This window comes from Zonotrichia albicollis, chromosome 11 (genome assembly GCF_047830755.1).
Source record: "Zonotrichia albicollis isolate bZonAlb1 chromosome 11, bZonAlb1.hap1, whole genome shotgun sequence".
In the NCBI taxonomy this organism is placed as follows: domain Eukaryota; kingdom Metazoa; phylum Chordata; class Aves; order Passeriformes; family Passerellidae; genus Zonotrichia; species Zonotrichia albicollis.
In genome coordinates this window covers 14,693,823-14,715,778 of record NC_133829.1, presented here as the reverse complement: position 1 = coordinate 14,715,778, position 21,956 = coordinate 14,693,823, and the positions used below count along the sequence as shown (strand labels likewise).

At 42.1% G+C, this 21,956-nt stretch overlaps 1 protein-coding gene across 12 annotated transcripts in view; it reads right to left on the bottom strand.

The window, feature by feature from the left end:
* TJP1 (tight junction protein 1) overlaps positions 1-21,956 on the bottom strand; it is a 156,666-nt gene that overhangs the window by 51,287 nt on the left and 83,423 nt on the right. Inside the window, exon 1 of one of the 12 annotated variants that reach the window (XM_074549465.1) lies at positions 16,787-17,199. The exons of the other annotated variants lie outside the window; for them this stretch is intronic. Within the exon in view, the coding sequence (XP_074405566.1) occupies positions 16,787-16,819 (33 nt within the window). The 5' untranslated portion in view covers positions 16,820-17,199. Of the gene's footprint in view, positions 1-16,786; positions 17,200-21,956 lie in introns of those variants that run through there. 12 annotated transcript variants of the gene reach the window in all.

The following is a 21,956-nucleotide window of genomic DNA, read 5'->3' as shown; positions in this document are numbered from 1 at the left end:
CTCTTTCTAAAGCCAACACATTAATGATTAGTAGGTGTTACAAAAAAAAAAACCAGCATGCTATAATTGTCCCTGCATTCAATCTCAAAACTGAGTAACGGAGCTCTGACAGAACTCAAAGCCAGGTAATAAGTTGAAGGTGTAGAGATTAAAAAAACCACTAAGATGGATTAGTCAGTAAAACCAGTATTTAAATTCTGAACATATAGTGCAGAACAAGAGATGGGGGAAAAATTCCTTTGCTTTTTTAAGCTAAGTTGTTCCATTGCATTCAGCAGCCCACAGACCTGCAGATGAGCTCACACATTGCAAGGAGCATCTTCCTACAGCTCAATGAACAACTTGATTTTTATCAGCCCTTTATACCCTTTTTGTTTAGTGTCTATGTAATATAAATTAGACATCCATTGCTGCTATGAAAAATCAAAGTGACTGGGAAGGTTCAGTTTCCAAAGAGTGGTGCAAAGGGTGAATGGGGTCTGAGAAAAAGCAATTCATCGTGTGGAGCAAGTGAGGAGGTATCCTACAACATAACCAAGGCAAGGCACAGCAGGCAGGGGTGTGGAGCAAAGCCTGGGTCAGACCCAGCACACCAGAGAACATCAGTGTGTCCTCAGAACAGCACCCTGAGGCCACACAAAGGGTTAAGGAACAGCCACAGCCTGAAGGCTTAAGGCTCTGCTCATTCTCAGCACAGAGAATCTCCTTTATTCACAAAGCTACTGTGAACTGAAACCAGGAATCAGCCTGGCACTGAGGATGGCTTGCCTGGGATGGGAAAGGACCAGCCAAGAAGAGAAGCTAGCACAGGAAAACCTGCTCAGGTGGGTTATTCATTGACTATGAATGTAGAAACACTGCCCATACAACAACACACCTGCAGACACTGATAAACCCTCTCTGCTGCTTTCATGGGTAATAATTACTTATTCACAGCCAGTCAGAGTGGGATTTTTTTCTCTTAATTCTGGCTATGCTATTAGATATTTGCAAAATATGGCATTTCAGATATGGTTTCATTTCAGAGGACAAAAGAAACCTCATTTTTACCAAAGCATGTTTTATAGAAAACACATTTTTCTAACTTCCAATTTATTAATATTTTCCCTTTTTTTAAAGTGATCTCTTCCCTTCTCTTGAGGAGCCAAGGCCACTAACAAGCACAAGAGAATATAACAGCAGCTCCAGAAGAATCAGGAAGAGCCAGTAAGACACATCCATGCTTTTTCCCCTTTCCTTAAAAGGACACACAGCAGCAACAGGGGTGACCCTGCCACACAAAACATCTTTTTAGTTCAATCATAACTCCTCATCTTCCCAAAGAGCAGCAATGAAACCAGCTCCACTGGGGAGCCCAGACTGGACAAGAGGCACTAAAAGCAGCCCTGAGACCGTGCCCAGCACCATCAGCTGCCCTGCTCCCAGTTCTCCTCTCTCATTTCCTACTGGCAGCAGTCCCACCACTGCCTTTCACTACACCACTGGTTCACAACCAGACCTCTTCAGAAAACCTGGATACAAACTGGACACAAAGCACTATATACTAACTTAGGAAAGCACTTTTTAAAAACACCATGTTCTTGTTTTTTGGGGGTTGGATTTTCTCTTTTATAGACCGCATCCCTAGCCTACTCCAAATAGCTGAATTCCTATGAACTCCAGGCTGAAGAATTACCCCAGACATTTCTGACTCTGAGTCAGGAGCCAACTCAGTCTCCTTCCCTGCTCTCACTGAAAGGGCAGAACAGACACTGATACAGTCACTGGGAAAAAATGACAGAGTAATTACTGGACAGGAGGCTTCCCACTGACCTCTGTAGGTATTCACATCTACATAACCACCACATCAGTTCCCATCCCACCCTACAGACACCCAGCTAGGACCTCTTTATTTCCTGTTTGCACATCAAAGTAGAGGAATGAAACAAGGAAACTCACTAACATGCTCAAGAGCAATAATTGTTGACCAGATTAAAACTTCCTAGCAGCAAGCTGCCTTATGCATACCATGCAAAACAGCACACTTCAAACGCAGTTCCTCTCATGAAAATCCATTTGGCAGACTTAAAATTATTTCCACCACTGTAGATGAACTACCACTGAATTTTACATAAAACCCAGTATACAAATCCAGAAAGCTTAAATTACATTCTTTCAGATCAAGTAGCTTCAAGGCCTGCCTTTTCAGTTCCAACTTGACCTTCCACTTCCCAGATTCAGTTTTAAGGTGACAAAAAGCCCAAATAGACCTAAAAACACAGTCCCTTCAAAGGGGGAAAGAGAGCCACACCCAGAAAGCCAAAGGTTAACTGTAAAAATGGTCACAAAGCTACTTTTGCATTTACATCAGCAATTAAAAATACACTCATTTCAGTGGAGCAAACTGCCTCACCAACAGACAGCTTTAACCATATGACACCAACTTCTATTCCCACAAGTTCATGTGTATCAATGACACAAGATTTTATTCTTGACCAAAACTGCATCATGTCCATTCATCACCACTCTGGAATGCACATTCTCAAGTATGCAAGTAAACTATGAGGGCAGAAATTATCAAAGCAATTTTAAAATATGCACTGGCCTTCTATAGAATTGCATCCTCTTGCTACCTCAAACTGTATTTAAAAATGGAGTTGGCAAACCCAAAGTTCTTAAACAAGAGCAAATTCCTCGTTTTTAAAGTTATTCTGATTATATTTCACATTAAGAACTGCAAGAAGTAAAATCTCCAGAACTATAACCTGACATTGCAGTTTACAACCTGAAAACAAACCCAAGTTTACACAGCCTTTACCTCACCCCTGGATTGCCCCAGCACTCCTTGTGCTACAGAAAGCAGCTCTACTGAACTTCAACATTCTGAATGCAATAAATTCTAAGAAAATATCAAAAAGGTTACAGACCAGGGGAAATAACAGTGTAAATGTTTAAGTCTTGCCCCATCTGTTACCTAAGGTTCCACATTCTAGAGCAAGTTAAGACTTTAACTGACAAAAGACAACAAATTGACCTCAAGAGTGAAAAAGTTGAAAAAGAAGGAAAAAGGGTAACAGAAATCCCACTGTATTTTACTCTCTGTCAACATTTGTTCACATTGCTGTGCATTAACTCCAATCTGTTCAACAATAAAAAAGGAAATCAGAAATCAATGGCAGAAGGGCTTCCACACTCTTGCCTGATGTGAGTCAGCACCTTGACTCTTGAGGGAAGGTGCACATGAAACAATGTCATTTAATTTCACTGCTAAACAAATTCTTTCAAGAGCAGAACTTCACTTGTGCCACACTCTTGCCCTTGGATGTTACCACCAGCACCCCAACCATCAGGTGTACATTGGCATCTGAAGTAAACGGTGCAAAAGGCCAATTTTGTGACAACATGGGCCTCAGATAAATCAGCAACATATTTTTAGGATTGCTTCATGAATTTTTTGAGGAACTAAGTCATTACAAGGCAATACAGGAAAAAACTGAAGTACTTAAAAGCTCTTTTCCTACTCCACCTCTGCTCTACATCTTGCAACTACACTGAACTAAAGATTTTAGCTGCCCAGTCCTGACACATTGAGCACACCAAGGTTCCAGGAGCAGGTACCAATTATCAGTTTGCATGCTTTTATCAGCCTGGTGACATTTTCCTTGCCAGTGCATTGTCAGCTTGGGAGGCAGTGCTGTTTACCCTCAGAAGATCAAAGACAACACGTGCTTTACCATAACAATAGTGCAGATTATTGACGAACACACTCAGCAGACCTAAGGACTGAGAGCAGTGGCAGTGACACTTCACAGAAGGGACAAGTTCTGCTCCTCTCTCCAAACTGGAGGGAAGGGTAACATCAGTAAAGCATTAGGTATAGAACAGATTAAAATCCTTATTTCACATAACCTATAGCCCCACATAGCTACATAGAACACACGATTGCATTGGTACATTGTGCATTTGAATTAAATACAAACATCAGTGCTACTTTGAAATAATTTTCAAAAGCAGTATTTTAGGTTTTCTTTATTTTTAGGATACAATACAAGCATCTTTTCAGTTTGGCTTATCTTTTGCTACTGCTATTAGAGATGGGTATACATTTTTTACACAATGAAATCTGAGCTCATGTAAGCAAGTGATAAGCACCAAGACACAGAATTTTAGTATCTGAAGTTTGCACTTGGAACTCAGCCTAAACAAGGCTAATAGAATGGAAAACTTAAGTTGCAAAACATTTTTACTTTTTAAGGGGTTCACTTTACATTTGTTCCACAATACATTTCCCTACCACCAAAAAAATCAGTCTCCTCCAGGGTAAGTTAGAGAGAACACTTAGCCTAAACCATTTACACCAGTCCACAAAAAATATCATCCCACATCACCAAAAGTAATGCTCTTATTTAAATGCATGTCTGTTACTTTTATAGACTTGTTTTCAATATTGAGAAGAGGAAGAAAAAAAGGCTGCACACTGTACAAGCACTCACCAACAAAATAAAAAATGGAGATATCAGAGAAAGCTACAAATAAACCCCAGTAAATACTGGCAGAAGTTGGACAGCCATCATGTATGTCTGACAGTGAAAATCTAGCACTGTAAGTGACACCAAAAGCTCTCTGTTGGCAGGTTGAATAGAAGGAGAATGTCATGGCATTTTTAGCATTGCCTTTAAACTGCTGGTGGCCTCCCTGTCTGTAACCACCTTTACTCTCAGCCCTAAGTACCTGATACAGAGACACATCACAAATCATTTTCTATAGCAGTCAGTTGGGAAACAGAAAAATGAATTATGTTCAATTACATGGTTCTGATTCTGCACAGATAAGACACACCAAGAGAAGATCCCAAATTAATCACTACACCAAGACACGTCCACAATGTAATAGTGGATGCCATGGCTTCAATACAACTTTGAAATAAATCAACTATGCAGTAACTCAAGCAGAGGAAGACCTGTGAGAAGCTGCTCTCTCTCTCAGTCATCATCATTTCATCAAGATTAATCCCTGCTTGCAAGCCAAGCCATGGTGAAGATGAGAAGCACGTAGAGTATTCCAGAAGAGGAACTCTGCACACAACGACTAAAAATAAAAGTCTATACATAATTACTGAGAGATGCTACCCATCAAATCCACCTCTTAGCAAGTATTTCCCATCTGTGCTTAATGGGCAGATGTCTTTTTCATTCACTCAGCACATTTTTTGAAATGGAAAACTATGAATGACATTCTAGTTGTTTATCCAACCAGCTGGAGAAGAAACTGGGTAAGCACTTGGTTAACAGCTGAAAAGCCTGAATAATTGTGGTGAATTACCTGTTTATGCCAAATTAGAGCTTCAGTTCATTCAACTATTGCCCCAAAAAGCTACCAAGTCACTGCCACTGAGAATGAGTTATTGGGGAAAAGAGCAACTGGGTTATCTACAAACCTGCAAATTCAGCAAGGAATAGTTTTTTCAAAGAAGCATTCCCCTAAATGGGTAAGAAACCAGAAAAGTTCAGCTCCAGGACACCAGACAAATCTGCTTGATGAGTCAGTTCAATGGAAAAACCTATCAGGAGACCACAGATTGCAGGGAAACCATTCAACCCAAAGTATTCTTTGGAAAAAATCCTAAGGACTACATATGTGAGGATAAAATCAGTGAAAAACTTCATCAGAAAGGTGAGATGTGAAAGGTTAGTTCCAGCCAAGATAGCTTAGTACAATTTTATCATTAAAGTGAAAACTGAACAGCAAAACAAAACCTGCTGCCAGAATGCTTTCAAAGTTTGACTGATAATAGTCATATCTTCAGCCATGCAACTTCTAATGATCTGCACAAAAAAATTAAGTGCAGTGAACATATCTAAATCTGTACCTCTTGTATTGATTTAGTTGCATCTTTTCCACTCATTTTTGTAGGTTTCACCTTCAGAAGTCACTTCTGCAACGTAATCCTCTCAAAGACACTGAAATGTTATTAATACCTGTAAGTTATGCATCCTTTCAGCCTCACTGTGCCATTTAAATTGATCCAGATTCACACATGTTGAACTGAGCTGTGGAAAATGTTTTCTTCTATGAAAGTTGAAGTACAACTATGAACTACATATGAGAATATATACAAAACAAATATTTTTGTGCTACCAATTACCACAAGAAGAACAGAGTTCATATCAAAAAAGAGAAAACACTCACTCTGTAACTACACTGTTCAGTTAGTTTCCTGCTGTAAAATCATTACTCGTTCTATTCTCTTCACTGCACTGTTACAGCAGGAAAAATACCTTACATTCTTTTACAACTTGAAATTTATGTTTTAGTGCATTGTCACTGTATAGTACGTGGTCAAAGAGCAAAGGTAACTGTAAGTACACCAGTCCTTGTATACACAGCTCTACTGCTTCAGGAGATTTTAGGCACAGGTTGTCCATATTTTGCAGTGACTGGAACTGCAGTAAACAGGTGAATTCCTGATGTCACTGCCCCCAAACAAGGGGACAACGATGCCATGCTGTACAACAGAAGCTCAGGATTATATCAAATGCCATACATGATAGATACAGTACCAATCAGATGTTACCTCTTTATTTTCTACCTCTCAGCAGAATAGAACAGAGATGCTTAGCTTTTGATCCAAATGCACTGAACTCTAACAGGCTTAGAACCTGAGACAGAGACAACCAATAGAATACATTAAATATACACATATTCCCTGGGAACAAAGATTAGATTATGAAATGCTAAACTTGCCTTCATAGGCAATAGGCTATTGTGCTTGTTATGTAGTGTCTTGATTTAGGAGTCTACCAACCCCAAAATCCAGAACCTTATTTTCAGAGAAAATATAGATTCTCTGTGTTTTGTGGAAAAAATAAAAAACAATTTATCCTTCCAACAGTCTCACCAGGCTACTGGTACTAAAGATTTTACTCTTTTGTATTTATTTCTCCTCTTCCCATGATCTCTGCAATTCAGACACTACCTGATATAGCAACTATTAATAAAACTAAATAAAAGGAAAGACAGTAAACAAAAAAATCAAGTCAGCTTAATCTCTATTCCTGTTTTAGTCCTGTGTCTTCATACCAAAGAAGGTACTGACATAATCACCATGTGTGATGCCCATTAAGCATCAGACACTAAAAGGAAACATTTGCCAAATTCTTGTTCTTCAGAGCAATTCAAGAAAAGACATTCGAGCTCAAACTATAGGACAGATGCTCCACTGCAGTAACGACTCTGCACTGTACTCAAAGGACCATTGTTGTTTAATCCCTGCTCTGCCCAGTCACACACACTTTCTTCTCCCTAATCCACCCACTCTTTAAAGCCACCGAGTGAACTTTTCAAGGCTGCTTGTTTGCAGCAGCTCTGAATAAACCACAAAAACCGCATCTCTCACACACGTGATTAGTTTTGAAGTGAAAATTAACACAAATACAATTTAAATGCAGACAAGTCAACACTTGGGCCCAGATAACCGTGTGTGTAGTCAGCAGGGAAGAAGTGTTGTTATAGAAAATGGGGGCGAAAAGCACGGAATGAGAGCTGGCTTTGTTCACAGGCAGTAGCCTAAGTGCCTATCAGTCAGCAAAAGCATTTTTAAAACAGCTGCATCAAAGCTTTCTGCAAGTTAGTCAGCATGTGACAGGCCAGCACATTACAACAGTGCCACAGCAATCTCTGCATAATAGGAGTGCTCGAGTGACCTGAAAGGTCAGTGTTTTCAAGCATTCCAGTAATCTGTAAATTGCCTTGGCTTATCACTTGGAAGCAACATAATTACATTGCTTGAAGGGCTAGGACAGTAAAGACAGATTTTAGGTATTATGTTTTGGTCAGCTACATACTAACCTCTACACTGTAAGCATATCCAGGAAACTCAGAATAATGTACAAATTTAAAATGAACATTAAAACATCAAAGTCTGCACTTCTGATAGAGGGAAAGCTATTGACAAAGTTTTGTAACAATCTATAGTAGTTTATCAAGTAGAAATATCTTCGAAGGGTTTTTAAAATTTCTTAACAAATGTCCCAAAACTTTTAAAGACACTTCCCACAAAACTAATTTTTAAATACAGCAAGACTGCAACTACTACTGAGTAAATGAAAAGGTCCTGTTCTGGAAGTTAAAAAGTGGAACAAGCAAAATATAATTTTCATAATAAGGGTTTAGTTCCAGTTGAAAATCAGTATTTTCTGTTAGAGAAAAGAAAAATTATTGTTGCCAGCTATAAACATCCCAAGCAATTTACTCATAGGCCAATCATTGATTTTAACAAGAGATTTTCTAGAAATAGAAAAGCAAAATTAGATCTACCAGTCCATCTCCCTCACAAGATTACAAATGCTGCCACTGAGTTGCCAACAGGCCAAACCATTCCAACCCACTGTGGCTGAGGTGTTGTGTGGTGCCCCAAAGCACAGAACGCCGGCACCAGCCCAGCCAGGGCTCCTGCACAGATGGGTCCCGGCAGCCCCAGCCCCCTCGCCCTGCCCGTGCAGCCCCAGCTGCTTCCACTGCCAGCGACCAACGCACCCAGCCCTGTGCTGCACTAGGGGCGAATTCCTGCACTCACACAGGACGGACAAACACCCAATACAAACAGCAAAAAATCTCCATTTTAATTCCATCATAAAGAAGAAAGAAAAAAGCTATGCAATATTTCTCTGACACTGCTTGCTTTTGTTTAAAGTACTTTTAAGGCATGGTGATTTTTTTTTTTAAATGGAGATGATAAATGCAGTCAGAAGTTCATTCTAGTGAAACACATACTGCAGAAACATGACATTTATGTTTAAAAGGCACCTCCTGCCTGTTTAAACTACAATGCTAGCACAGCTTCCAGTGCAGGACATAAATCTCACATTACTGTAAACCAAACTAAGTTTACAGCCAGAAAGACAATACCAGTATTACCAATAATGCAACTGACTTAAAAGGTGCACTCATCATGCAGAAAGGAAAAAAAATCCAGCACCATTGGTCATTCTAAAGGAGAAACTATCTCAGGAACTCTCAACCACAGGCTCCTTGCTGTTCCTTACACACCTTCCCAAGACAGAGACATTTACTGACTGCAAATAAACACAACAAGTAAGAAAACCTTTTATGTGAGCATTGGTATTCAAACAATTTAAACAACAGATCCCCTCATTTGAGACTCAGCACTTTCCTGGGCAGTTCTAGGGTGGATTTACCATTGAACTACCAACAATAAACAAACCACAGAGCACTGGGGAAAAATAACCCCACAGAATGCTTCTACAGCACTCTGATTCAGATGAAACATGCCCTTCATTCAAGCCATCAACACTGTTTCTGTAAACCTGGATACCTTCCCTGTACTTCCTAGCTAAATGCTCCCAGCTTTAGGAATATTAATCCAGCCTACATTTTCCATAGAGAACAAAACCCAATCAAAATGCAAGAGCATTTAGCTCTCTCATGAGATTACACTCCAGGAATTTCCATTCTTACATAGCTGGGTTATTAACAGAGAGGTTTATCCTGAATGCAATGGCCAATCACTTTCCACAACTTAATTTCAATCCTGAAGGAAACACAAGTTCTTTTGTCAGAAAGCCATGCCTTTAAGCTTGGCTTTAAGATCTTAATACCCACTGAAAAAATGATTTGAGGAGTCCAGGTTTCAGGAAAAGCCAGTACCCCTGTCACCTAACACTGTGCTGGGAAATTAATTCATGTTAAGGCATTCATGGGCAAAGGGGCATTTTTTCCAAATAACATGTAGGAACAATGCTGGGTCAAGTGACATTAAAAAGGTTTTAAACAACCATCCTGTGATAAAGAGGGTTAACAGGATCTGGCCTTCTCCCAAATTCAGTTCTGGGGAAGTCAGTCATCCAAAATGAACATGAATTACGTATTTATTACAGCCTTGGAATTTGTTCAGATAAACAATAATTGGCAGAATTAGCCCCAGGTACTATCCTGATTCCATGCAAATTACAAATAACTAATTAACTGATATCACATTGTCAAGTAGCACCCCAAAGTTACTCCTAGAGCCTTACAGCTACAGTCATTCCAATTCTAAAAGATCTACTGAAACCAATAAATCTTTAGACCACATAATTTACATCTATTATATTTTCAATGCAGCTGAAAGCATCTGTGTACATACTCTTTGGTTTGGGTTTTTTCAGGTTTTTGTTTGTTTGTTTTGGGGTTTTTTACTTTTAAATATGTTTTTATACACCTTTTCATAGCAACATGTGCCTGGTCAGTCCTTTGTCAAAGTCATGTCACCACTGCTGTCATTTAAGTAACAGAAAAACTGACATCATTGCTCAAATTTCACAATCTGTCCTGTTTCATTACGCTACTGCTTCTGGTTATAATTTAAGGTTATTACTTCCTTTTAATTAACTTGAAAAATTGAGCAGTGTCTCTGCAGCCACAAGTTACTCCTTATTAATTTTTGTGTTATTGAATTCACGGTGAGTATAACTGAGGCATCAATGCTGCTGCAGGAGCACCATGGCTGCCTGAAGAAAGAGACCCAAGAAGGTTTGCAGGAAAGGGCAGGGGGTGTTATTTCAGCCCAACAAACTCGCCTCCCAGAGCTGTGTCCAAAGGCTTGACCATATGTTCTGAAGTGTATTAACAAGTCTCCAAGCACCTTGCTCATTCCATCTCCCATCTGGATACATCCTAAGAAACAGTCACCAGCCCAGAGTGTAAATAGCTGGAACAGGTCCATTTAATATTTACAAGAAAATTTCTAAGCTGGATACAGAGAAGGGGGCCATCTGTTAAAGTGATTGCTGACCCAGTGGGGCAGAGGGGAAGACACTGTTACTGGACCCCATTCAAACTAGGCAAGGAACTGCCCAAACAGTCCCAGAGGATCACAAGCTGAAAACTAATTACTGCCTTTTTAGGAGGGGTGGGGAAGATTTTAGAATTGAGTTCCTAAGAAGAAGTCAAATGTAAAAGGCAAACGTGAGGAAGACAGAAGGCAGCTCTGCAGTGCAGTCCTTACTGGGAAAAGCCTTGGGAACTACAAATCAAACAAACTGCCGACTTTTGCTCAATTTCTATTTTCAGCATATCACTACTTTGGAGATGTGGGGGCGGGGAGACAAAAAGGCCATCAGAGCCATACCAAGTTCTGTTGTTGCTTCCTCTGCTCAGGGAAGTTAACCATACACCTTCTGATGAGCTATATAGGCCAAAAAGGTCACATTTGCCCACTTCTCCTAAGAATGTGAACTTCTCCAATGCAGCACTCCCTACTGCTGTCATCTTACTGAATTTAGGCTGCCCTCCCCCACCACAAAAGGGAGGAACATCTGTTTATAATGGATTAGGAAACAAGAATCCTATTAGAGATTACCAAATACTCTTGAGAAAATAAATACTTTTTTAATGTACAGCCAATATTTAAATTTTTAGCACCAACAATACAGGTAATTTTTCCAAGTGTCTAAATAAATCCTGATGTGCAAATGCAGGAAAGACCTCTAAAGAACTACTGAAGATCCTACAGTCAGGAACAGCAAATGCAAGCCAAGTGCCCAGCCCTGCACACACTGGGCAGGTTCTCCAAGCCTGCAGTAGCCCAAAGAGCCCACAGAGCTTGGGGCTCAGGGAGCTGCCTGAGAGCACAGCCCAGCAGGAAAACCCCATGGATAACCCAGCAGGAAAACCCCATGGATAACCCAGCAGGAAAACCCCATGGATAACCCAGCAGACACCACTGTCCCTGGACAAGCCACCACACTTGTGGCCTCAGCAGCACTTGTTACTCTGGGATCCAAGGGATCCACGCTGGACCTTAAATATTCATCTGAACGTGTCCCTCCATTTCCTCAGATCCTTCACTCGAGCACATCACAGCCCTGAAACAAGAGCACCCCTACTATTTATGACTGTGCAGCACATATTTGAATAATCTGTCCCTAAAATAGCATAATTATAAGACAAGACAGTGTTTTCATTTCAGGACTTTTTGGACTCAGCATAAATACACTGCACAGAACCATGGAATTCATTTTAAGACTTCCCTACGGCTGTTTGCTTAATCAGTACATTCAGTGAAGAAGTCATTAGTAATATATTTGCCTGAGAAAACACTGGGCATAGTTTGATATTAATTTCTGTTGTATTTATACCATGATAACATAGAAATACTTGTGGGGATATAAATGACAAATGTCTTTTTGAACCCATAACAAAAACAATAAAAGCATTTGTTTCAAATACTATCCCTTAACTCAAACTGACACGTAGAATTTGACAGTGATACAAACCAAATGTTGGGACCATTAATTTTGAAATGGACATGTACATGGCTTTACTCCCCCCACACTGTGACTAATCAGATTTTCCCTCTGCCACTCCAGTGTGTACACAAGACAAGGCCTTTCCTCAAGGTATAGAGGACAGGAGAAGAAAACAGAAAGGAGGATCTTATTTCACACTGAAAGCTTATTGGCAAAAAAATGGGTGAACACTTCAGTCCTTGGTGAGAACTTCAACTTTGATACAGAGCCTTCATGAGTGCTTTGACCTGAGATAGACAATACTTTTACACAGCATTTCAAGGAATAAACCCAACATATTTAGCACAATTCAGAGCTTGAGTAGTCAACTAGTTACAGTTCTGTTTCCAACTCAGTACCTTATGCTGAGTAGTTAAAAGCCAAGTATTTTCACGAGTACCCAGAAGGTTTTGACAAACACGGTACATTGCAGTGTGAACACAGACATATTCAAGCTCAATAATCACTCCTGACTTCAAGAACAAATTCAAAATACTGTGGTTTAGATTTTTTTAGTACAGACAGAAGCCCAGCACCTATTCTCATAGAACCTAAGCAGTAGCACAATGTGCATCTTAGAATACCTACGATGTACAGTAACCCATTTCTAGAGGTTTTTCTTGACACAAAGATTAGCTAGCTGGTCACTGATAAGGCCTTGCTGATTTTCCACTCTATAAAGGTGGAGCCAGTTGCCAGGCACCGTCAGATTTCAGCTCTGTTTACATTACAGTAATCTTTACACTGCACGTTGAACCAGAAGCAAACTCCAGCACTCACTTCATAATGACCTACAGAGTGTGGAGCCTGCAGCTCCTCTCACACTGCAAAATGTACCCCAAGTATCATCTGGTAATTGAAATTACTGATAGTCCTAACTGGAACAATGAAATCAAGAAAATCCAAGCCTGAAATACAAGCTACTCATATAAATTGTTCTTTGAAAAATACCTACCAGTATTAGTATTTCCTAAGTTCCAAATACAACTTACAGAAAAACTAGCAAAACTAAATGCAGTATTTTAAAGGTTCTCTTTTCTATATAAGAGGTAAATTCTTAGGTTAAACTCAATTGTCAGTTACTTTCCCATATATGTTTTCTATATATTTATTTTTGTTGTTACAGTTGAAGAATCTCACAAACAACCAAAGATCTAACTTTACAGTGCCCATATACAGAATTACATAAGAAAAATAAAACACTGCTCCAAACTTAGCTACCTCACAGACTGAATTAAAAACCACTTTAAAACCATTTGCACATATATGCTCTACAAGAAACAAATCCATTGGTGTTTCCAAGAAAGATTTAGGGTACAATGCTAACCCCAATTAGGAAAACCACAGGACATTGCCCCTAGAACAGAAAACCAAGGAGTCCTTGCAATCAGCATGCCTTGAACCATTAACACAGCCATGTTCTCAGCTCCTGATTCAATGGTAGTTAACAGATACCTGCCTGGAGCTAGAGAACCAGTTAAAATAACCAAAATTCAGTTTGTTACATGATTGACGTGAAAGACTGAAATACTCTTCACGAATGTATTTTAAAACAGAAGGGAGTCTCAAGAACTCAGGTTCAGCATACAAAAAGGCTCAGGGATTCAGTAAGTTGTCCCTTCTCAGGATGATGTTTTTGTTTGTTTGGTTTGGGTTTTTTTACCAATGTGGACTATATTACAACCTCCAACTTGCAGGCAAAAAGAAAGTTTACACCCCATTACTAAGACCCTGAGAGTCATTCCCACAGCATCCATTAGCACAGTTCAAAAAGACACCAGAAGAGATGAGGCCCCTCAAATTTCGCAGTAACAGCCACAACCAGATTAAACTTCCAGCCAGTCTTCATTTCCCCACCATTTTCTATTGTATTTTACCAACAGCTACAACAAACACATGGCACCTTAATAAAACCACATTCTTATACAGCATAGCAGGGGAATAAGCTAAGTAGTCAAAACTGAAGGGCAGTGAAACTGTTTGTGAAGACTGTTGATAGTAGGGTGTAATATAATCAATCACAGCTGCCAAGATTATCTCATGTACAAATAAGAATTATTCAGCTAATCAAAAAGAATTTTTTCTCTCTTTTTTGTTTTGGTTTTTTTGTTTTGGTTTTTTTTTTGTTTTGTCCAGTCAAGTGTGACACAATAACTGTGGATATGGACACAGAGGTCAAATATATTAAGTAAATGTTAAGAGAAAACCATTCATCATTTAATGCATTACAATTCCAAAAATGAGAAACCAGATACCATACCCAAAGGGATGACTTTGGAAGTAAAGGAAACAAGACCTGGAATGTGAATACAGAAATCCCCCAGTATTCTTGTAGTTCCAAAATACTTTTTAATCTCCTTGTCTATGACTATTAAAACTACATGGAGAGCAGCCCAGGAACTAATGATTGAAACGCAATTAACAATATCCACTGACAGAAAGCACCTCTGTTTTGACAACAAAACTGATAAATTGCATGCAACAGATTCTAGTCTTTAAAGACATTTCTGTGATCAAGATAAAAAGATAATAAATAATTCTGATAAAAAGCTATCACAGATTCAGAACTTACTCTGACAGTCCCAAGTCCTACAAAATGAGATTTTTCCCAAGAAAGAGATGCTATTTCAATTACATGACTTCCATAAATCTGAAAGCATCCCAGTGAAGAGTTAAACCCCAGTGAGACTATATTTTGCAACATTCTTAAATTAACATACCTTTCAGTATAATTAGTTTGGCTGATACTGCATGCATGTATGCAAGCTCCAAGGGCCAACGTGATATGACCATGAGCAGGAGGAGTTTCAAATAACTGCTATGGCAAGATACAACCTCCAATGAACACAGTCTGTACACAGCCAAAACAGATACACTTTCTGTACACTTCTGCAACTTTAAATACACTTCCGTATTTAAAAATAGAAAGACACTTCAAGACAGTACATGCATGTGTGGAAGGCAATATTTTTCCACAGCCTCACAAAATAGCTGTATTTTAAGAGAGCATTTTGAGCCAGAATTGAGAATTTTATACCCCGATTTTACAACAGCAACAAAAAAAATCTGCAAAATTTAAGCTGATGCAATTTCTCACAATCCCTCACAAAGCAGAGTTTTAACACAACACTATTCAATACAACATTTATCTTCAACTCCTATTTGTTATTAATATAAATGCATTTGAAAAGGGCTAAAAAGTATGTTTTATCTATCTCCATAGCTAGGTGATAGCAGAAGTAAGAAATATTATCTAAAACAGGTTACTCTTTCAACAACAAACATTTAATGTTGACATGTGCTTGTCTATATGTTAAAATGTAACACAATACCTCCGGAAGAATACTTAAAACGAGGCATGAAACTCAGTAGTCAACATTAGCTTTTAAATTTTTTAAATTCCACTCTGGAAGCCGAGGCTGCCTCGAACACACCTCTGAAGTAAGACTGGGAGTTGGTAAAATCGCCATCTAACAGTACCTCACAACTAGAGTCAGTTTGTTACTTAGTATCTCGAGCACCCAAGTTTTTCGGTGCTAACACAGCAAGGTGTACATTTGACTTCAGCCTGCAGAACACCACTTGTGAGTAAGTGCATACCAGCAAGTGACATCAGACCGAAACCACGCAGTTTCACTCGAAAGCAAACACCACTAAGCCGAGCTCCGGTAGCACCGGCCAGCACACACGACGGGAACTCGTCGCGCTGAAGCCGGAGCAACTACTCAGGCGCCACAAGCTAAAAGTCAGCTCGAAATTCAAATTCAAACTAGTTTCAAAGCAAACCTTTAATTCTGCGCGAAGGAGAAATAACCTGTTGAGCGTTGCTAGCTCCACCTCTGGGCCCCGGGGCCGCTCGGCATTACTCACCGCCGCGCAGCCGGGGCAGGTCAGAGTACACACCCCGCAACGTGCACCTGCACCGGCAACACCTACGGATCAGGTGGAGGACCGGCACAAGTTTCTGACGGATTACTGCCGCCCCAAAGCTGTTTACCGTATGTCAGCAACAATCATCCCCGACTGATTCAGCGGCCACAGAAAAAAATCCTGCACTACTGGACTCTCCCGGTTGAACCTTTCCTAATTGCTACCCGGCTCCAGCCTGGAACAAAAGGGCACGGCCAGCGCACCGGCGGGACCACGGGGGCTTCTCCCGGGGGCAGGCCCGGCTGCCGCAGCCGTCCCGGGGCCGGGGCGCGCACGTCCAACAGGTGGGCGGCCGGGCGGGACCGGGGCGGGGTCGGCCGGCGGGGCAGCGGCCCGGGCCAGGGGGGTGCGGGCCACCTGCGCGCCCCTCCCGGCAGGCAGGAGGGAAGCGCTGCGGGGAAGGCAGCCGGGAAGCTCCGGCCCGCCTCGCCCACCTCCTCGGTCCGCGGCAGCCCCTGCCCTCAGCACGGGCGGGGGTAAAGCCGCGGCCACCGCGGTGCGGGCTCGGCGGGGCAATGGGAAAACCGCGCCGGGGACACCGCAGGATCGGAGCGGGCACGGAATGCGGCCGCCCCGGGGCCGAGCCTTACCTTCGTGGAAGCCGCCGCGGCCCTGGCAGACATTTTGTTTCCTTCTCTCCCCCGGAGCCGGGCGAGCGTGTGCGCGCCTGCAACTCTTCAGGCCGGGGGAGAGAAACTCGGCGCCGCCACCACCCGCGCCTCACGCAGCCGCCCGAATAAACATCCCAGGGCGCGGGGGGGAGGAGGAAGAGGAGGACGGCAGGGAAGGGGCGGGGACGGGGGAGGAGGGAGAGAGGAAGAAAGAGGAAGGGGAGCGAAGGCTCAAGTTTGATAAAAGTGCGGTCTCTCTCCTGCGGCGCCTGGCGCGCCGGGGCCGGGTTCCGCCGCCGGGGCACAGAGCGCGGGAGCGACCGCGCTGCCCCCGGGCCCGCCCGCTCAGCGGCCGCGCCGCCCGCCCGCCTCGTGCCTCTCCCCCCGCGCAGCCACCGACATGTCCGACTGCCGGCACGGCCCATCCCGCCGCGGGGGGACTGCCCGCCCCGCCGCCGCCTGCCCCCGCTTTGCCGCAGCACCCGGAGCTCTGGAGGGCAGCGGAGCGGCGGCGGCGGAGCGGCCGGTCCCGGCCCCGCGAGCTGCGCCGGGCGCGGCGCCGTGAGGGCCGCCCGCGGGGCTCGCTGGCCGCCGGGCTCCCCCCGCGCCATGGTCGGGGCGGCGGGGGCCGAGCGCGGCCGGGCGGCGCAGCCTATGGGAGCGCGGGGGGCGTTTGAACGCGGGGAGCGGAGCAGGCCGGGACCGGCACCGGGACCGCCCCGAGCGCTGCGGGGCTGCGGGACCGGGCGGCTGCGGGGGCTCGGCCGGGCCCGGGGCCGCGCTCTCCGCCGCACGCGGTCCTGCAGCGCTCACGGAATTCTCTTCCCCCTGGAGCCGGCAGCAGAGCTGGGATGTCGATCAGTGCGGGCTCAAACCTGCTCTTGCGTTTGCCCATTGTTTGAAGGGGCGGGACGTTAGTTTTCGAGTTCCTTAATTGTACATCTTGTTCTTGAGATAAAAGCAATAAAGACACAAAAAGAAAACAACTTGGGAGTTTTGCTTTGCTTTAAGGTGGTGACTGCATGGCCTTAGCATTTCCTATAGCACCATGAACTGCTGCCTGTGGCTTTGAAAAATAAACTTTTCCCAGCATTTTAGAGTGCCTTTTACAAAGTAAGTATTTACTTAAGCACTAAGAGAAATACTGCAATTTTTTTTCCATTTAAAAGGCAAGGCTTTTAAAAATGTTATTTTACTTTTGGGCGTTGGATGCCCAACCCATGCACGATGAGGCTGTCTGAAAATGCAGCTGGAGATTCTGACATTCGAGATGGCTCATGGCACAGAAAGCTGAGCACACTCCCAAATTTTGTAGTGCCAAGTCATAAACCAACCAAGTGACCTTCCAGAAGCATCACCCGTTAAAGTGCTTCAAACCCCACTGAAAAGATGGCACACTGGTTATTATCCATATCACTACGGTCCATAGTTTATGATGTTGATTAATTTACTCTTCAGAATTAGATAAGAGCCCAAGTGGCATGACTAATCAGGTACATAAGGTTCCAGTGAAGGAAAAGTAGGTGAGAAAAATCCCAAATCGAAATGGGAGTACTTTGCACTCAGCAAACATTTCATGAGATATACATGGCAGTAAAAGCCATGGTATCAGGGCCAGATTTTCTAGCAGTTGTACAATTTATGTGCCACCAGCTGCTTTGTGCTCCATGCAAGCTCCAGAAGTACTGAAATTCTTAAAAAGAGGCTATAATTCAACGATCCAAATCACTCTTCTACCAAGAAACGCCCTACCCAAAGCCACTGTATGAGTTTTACGTTTGTTCTCTTTTGAAAATAAACAAATTCATATTCCAGGAAATAGCTGAATCAAATTCCCAAGGCAGCAGTCCGAATTCGGGGAAGGGCCAGCTCCTCCACCATGGCCCTGCAGGGCCGGGAAAGGCACCGGGAGCTCTCGGTAGCACACTCCGGGACAGCCTGGCAGCTCCGGGGGCTCTGTCAGCACCGTCCCCGGTTTCTGACCCCGGACTGATCCCGAGTGCCCGAACACCCGGCTGGGCCCCCTCCTTCCCCCGGAGCCCCGCGGGAGCCCCCCGTGCTGCAGCGTGGCCCCCTGCCATGGAAACACCACAGCACACGTTTTATTTGTTCACTGCTAGATGGAACTAAGCCTCCGATTATTTTTTTAAACTCTATCTACACCCGCAGAAGGCGGAATGTGATGGGTTTTGTGCCCACATGCTTTACTGTCAGAGTATTCACCAGAGCAGGCAGGAAGGAAAACGCTGAGATCACAACAGGAAGGAGGGGGAAGATTTCAAGGTGTGGAGACTGCATGAAAAGAAACTCAGGGGAGGATGACCTGATAAACTGTAGGGTAAAATAATCCCTCCCTTTCATCTTTTTCTCCTTGAATAGTTCTGGGGAGAGTGGACAAGACCTACAGGTTGGGGAGGAGACAAACTGAGAACAGAGGGTAAAGATGATCAACCAAGATGAGGCAAGGGAATGAAAGAGGACTGAAGACATACAGAGGTGCAGATAGATTCCCTACAATGAGGGAGAAGGACCATGGGAAAGAAAAGCAGTTATTAAAGTGTTGGGAGAAAGATGGGGAACAAATAAAAAGATGAAAGAATGGTATTAAGCAAAGAAAGCAAAGATAAAGGCACCATTTTTGTATCATATGTTGGATAAGAAAATGCTATCAATGCATACACTGAATTTAACAAGGAGGGAGACCATTTAACAAGGAAGGACTTCTGCCAGGGGTTCAAAACAGCTGGATATGCATAACTCTTTTAGCCCACAGAAACTAAGGAGACTTCCTTCCTTCCTTCCTTCCTTCCTTCCTTCCTTCCTTCCTTCCTTCCTTCCTTCCTTCCTTCCTTCCTTCCTTCCTTCCTTCCTTCCTTCCTTCCTTCCTTCCTTCCTTCCTTCCTTCCTTCCTTCCTTCCTTCCTTCCTTCCTTCCTTCCTTCCTTCCTTCCTTCCTTCCTTCCTTCCTTCCTTCCTTCCTTCTTTTATAATTTTTCCTTCCCTCTCTTCACCATCTTCCTTCTCTTTCCATCCAACAATTATTTAAATCTTCATCTCTACTCTTGATACAAATTAGAGGAGCCAGAAATGTTATCTTATTCTATTAGCATTGGTAAAATGCATCTATTTTTCAGTAGATACCAATTCTTTCTAATGAATGGGTTTGCTTGTTTTTATACAAAGCAATAGCAGAATCATGTTGCTGTCCTTTGAAATTCTTTCTTTAGGAGGATTTTTGCATCTCTTCATTAACAAATTGCTCACAAGCTAATCTACCATCAACAGTACTGAAAATGCCAAATCAAACTTTGGCCAAGTCAACATAGAATTATTAGCTTAAGTGTAAATAACTTGGAATTTTATAGTCCTTTATATTTAACCTTGAGTGGATTTTAAATTTTTAAATAAATATTACAAAATTCATGTCTGAAAGTGCAAGTTCTATATTGTTAAGACTGTTAGGATTCCAGTGTATTCATGTGTTCCCTTTAAAAATCTTCAATGAAACAGCAGATGTCTATATATTTATATACACATATTGATATATAGCAAGAGAGATGCATGTGTTAGTGTTTAGGTATATATATATATATATATGCCTTATATATACAATACATTCAGTCAGATGCAGTTATACAGCAAGTCCCATCTGTTAGCTAAGGGATCAGAATTTTAAAGCATATTTCTGATTCTACCCATATAAGTCCTGAAAAGAGGATCATCTTTAACCCCTATCTTTAGATATAAAATTGTCTTAGAAGTCAAAGGCTGAAGAAAAGCAAGCACTTTGCTCATCCTTTAAACAACAGCTACTGGGAGATGTCTAAAAAAAGTACTATTATATTCTCTTGGTAGGAAACCTAAAAATAAAACTATTATTTAATAAGTTCAAGCCCTAACCCCACATTGATTCAAAGGACGCAGAAGGACAGTCAGATGTGTGAATCCTCCTTTCTGAGGGCATGGGTGTCTGTTACACCACAAGAACAGGAAGTCTGTTCTCTACTTTGTGTTGACTTAACTTTTTAAGAACTGTTTTGACCACTTAAAGATGGGGAAGAAGGAAACTGCAGAACCGCAGCCACTACAGAGACAACTTCCTGTGGGTTTTGTGGTGTGTGTGGCTCAGAAAGAGAACAATTCATAGAAGATCTCTCAGAGATAGCAGACAGTTTTGCTGTGAGGTAGTCTTATCTATAAATAGGCCAATATATTATCAATTATGTCATGCAGTTTAGTTGATATTGTACATTCTGTATTTGTAGTTGACGCATGATTTCAGCACTTCAAGAACAAAAACAAGGGGAAGAGAAAATTAGAGTTCACCATATAAACCACAAGAAAGTATCTGTTTCTACCTCAAGACGTAAAAAAGTAGTTTACAGAAAGCTGTGAGAAATCCATGTCCTTAAAATTACACAGAACTTCAGTGTCTTGATGAATCAAGTCCCTAAGGAAAAAATTAATGCAGTGATGATGCCTAGTAATGATTCTTATCTTCCTCCCACTTCCACATAGTTAAAGCTTTGTTCCTATACCTAGTGATTCTTTAAAAGGCTGTACATCACTGCAGTACCTCTTCTAAAAACACTGCAGGCAATTGCTCAATATACAGGGAATAGAGTTTTCCAGTAATTCACTGCCTCTCCCATACTGGAACTGTTAGACAAAGACAAAATCCCCAAAGACAAAATCCCAAAATCTGTACTTCACCTCTCATGAAGAGGTTAAAGCACATACCTCAGGTACACTCCAGAGGCTGGATCTGCTCAGAATGGGAATAAACCCAACATGTTCATCCAGGTGCCTGTCTTAACTCCTGTTGTTTAAACTCATTGTTATTTCCTTTTAACACCTTAAAAATAGTACTAGGTTTAGCAAAGTGCAAGCGCATTTTATCTGTTCAGCCTGAATATCACTTCAACTTGTAAGCAAATGGGAAATGTACAAATAGAAATAAAAATAGGTTGCAGTGGCAATGCAACATTATTTTCAGCCTTAAAGTACTTGACGAATGTATCACTGCAGAGCTGAAATCTAGTCTCTTCAGTTATCATTTTGGGATATCCTTCTAAAAAGAAACTCATCTCCATGGTTTGGATCAGGTCTTGGAGAAACTTTGTCATCTGTATAATTGTGTAGTGACAAAA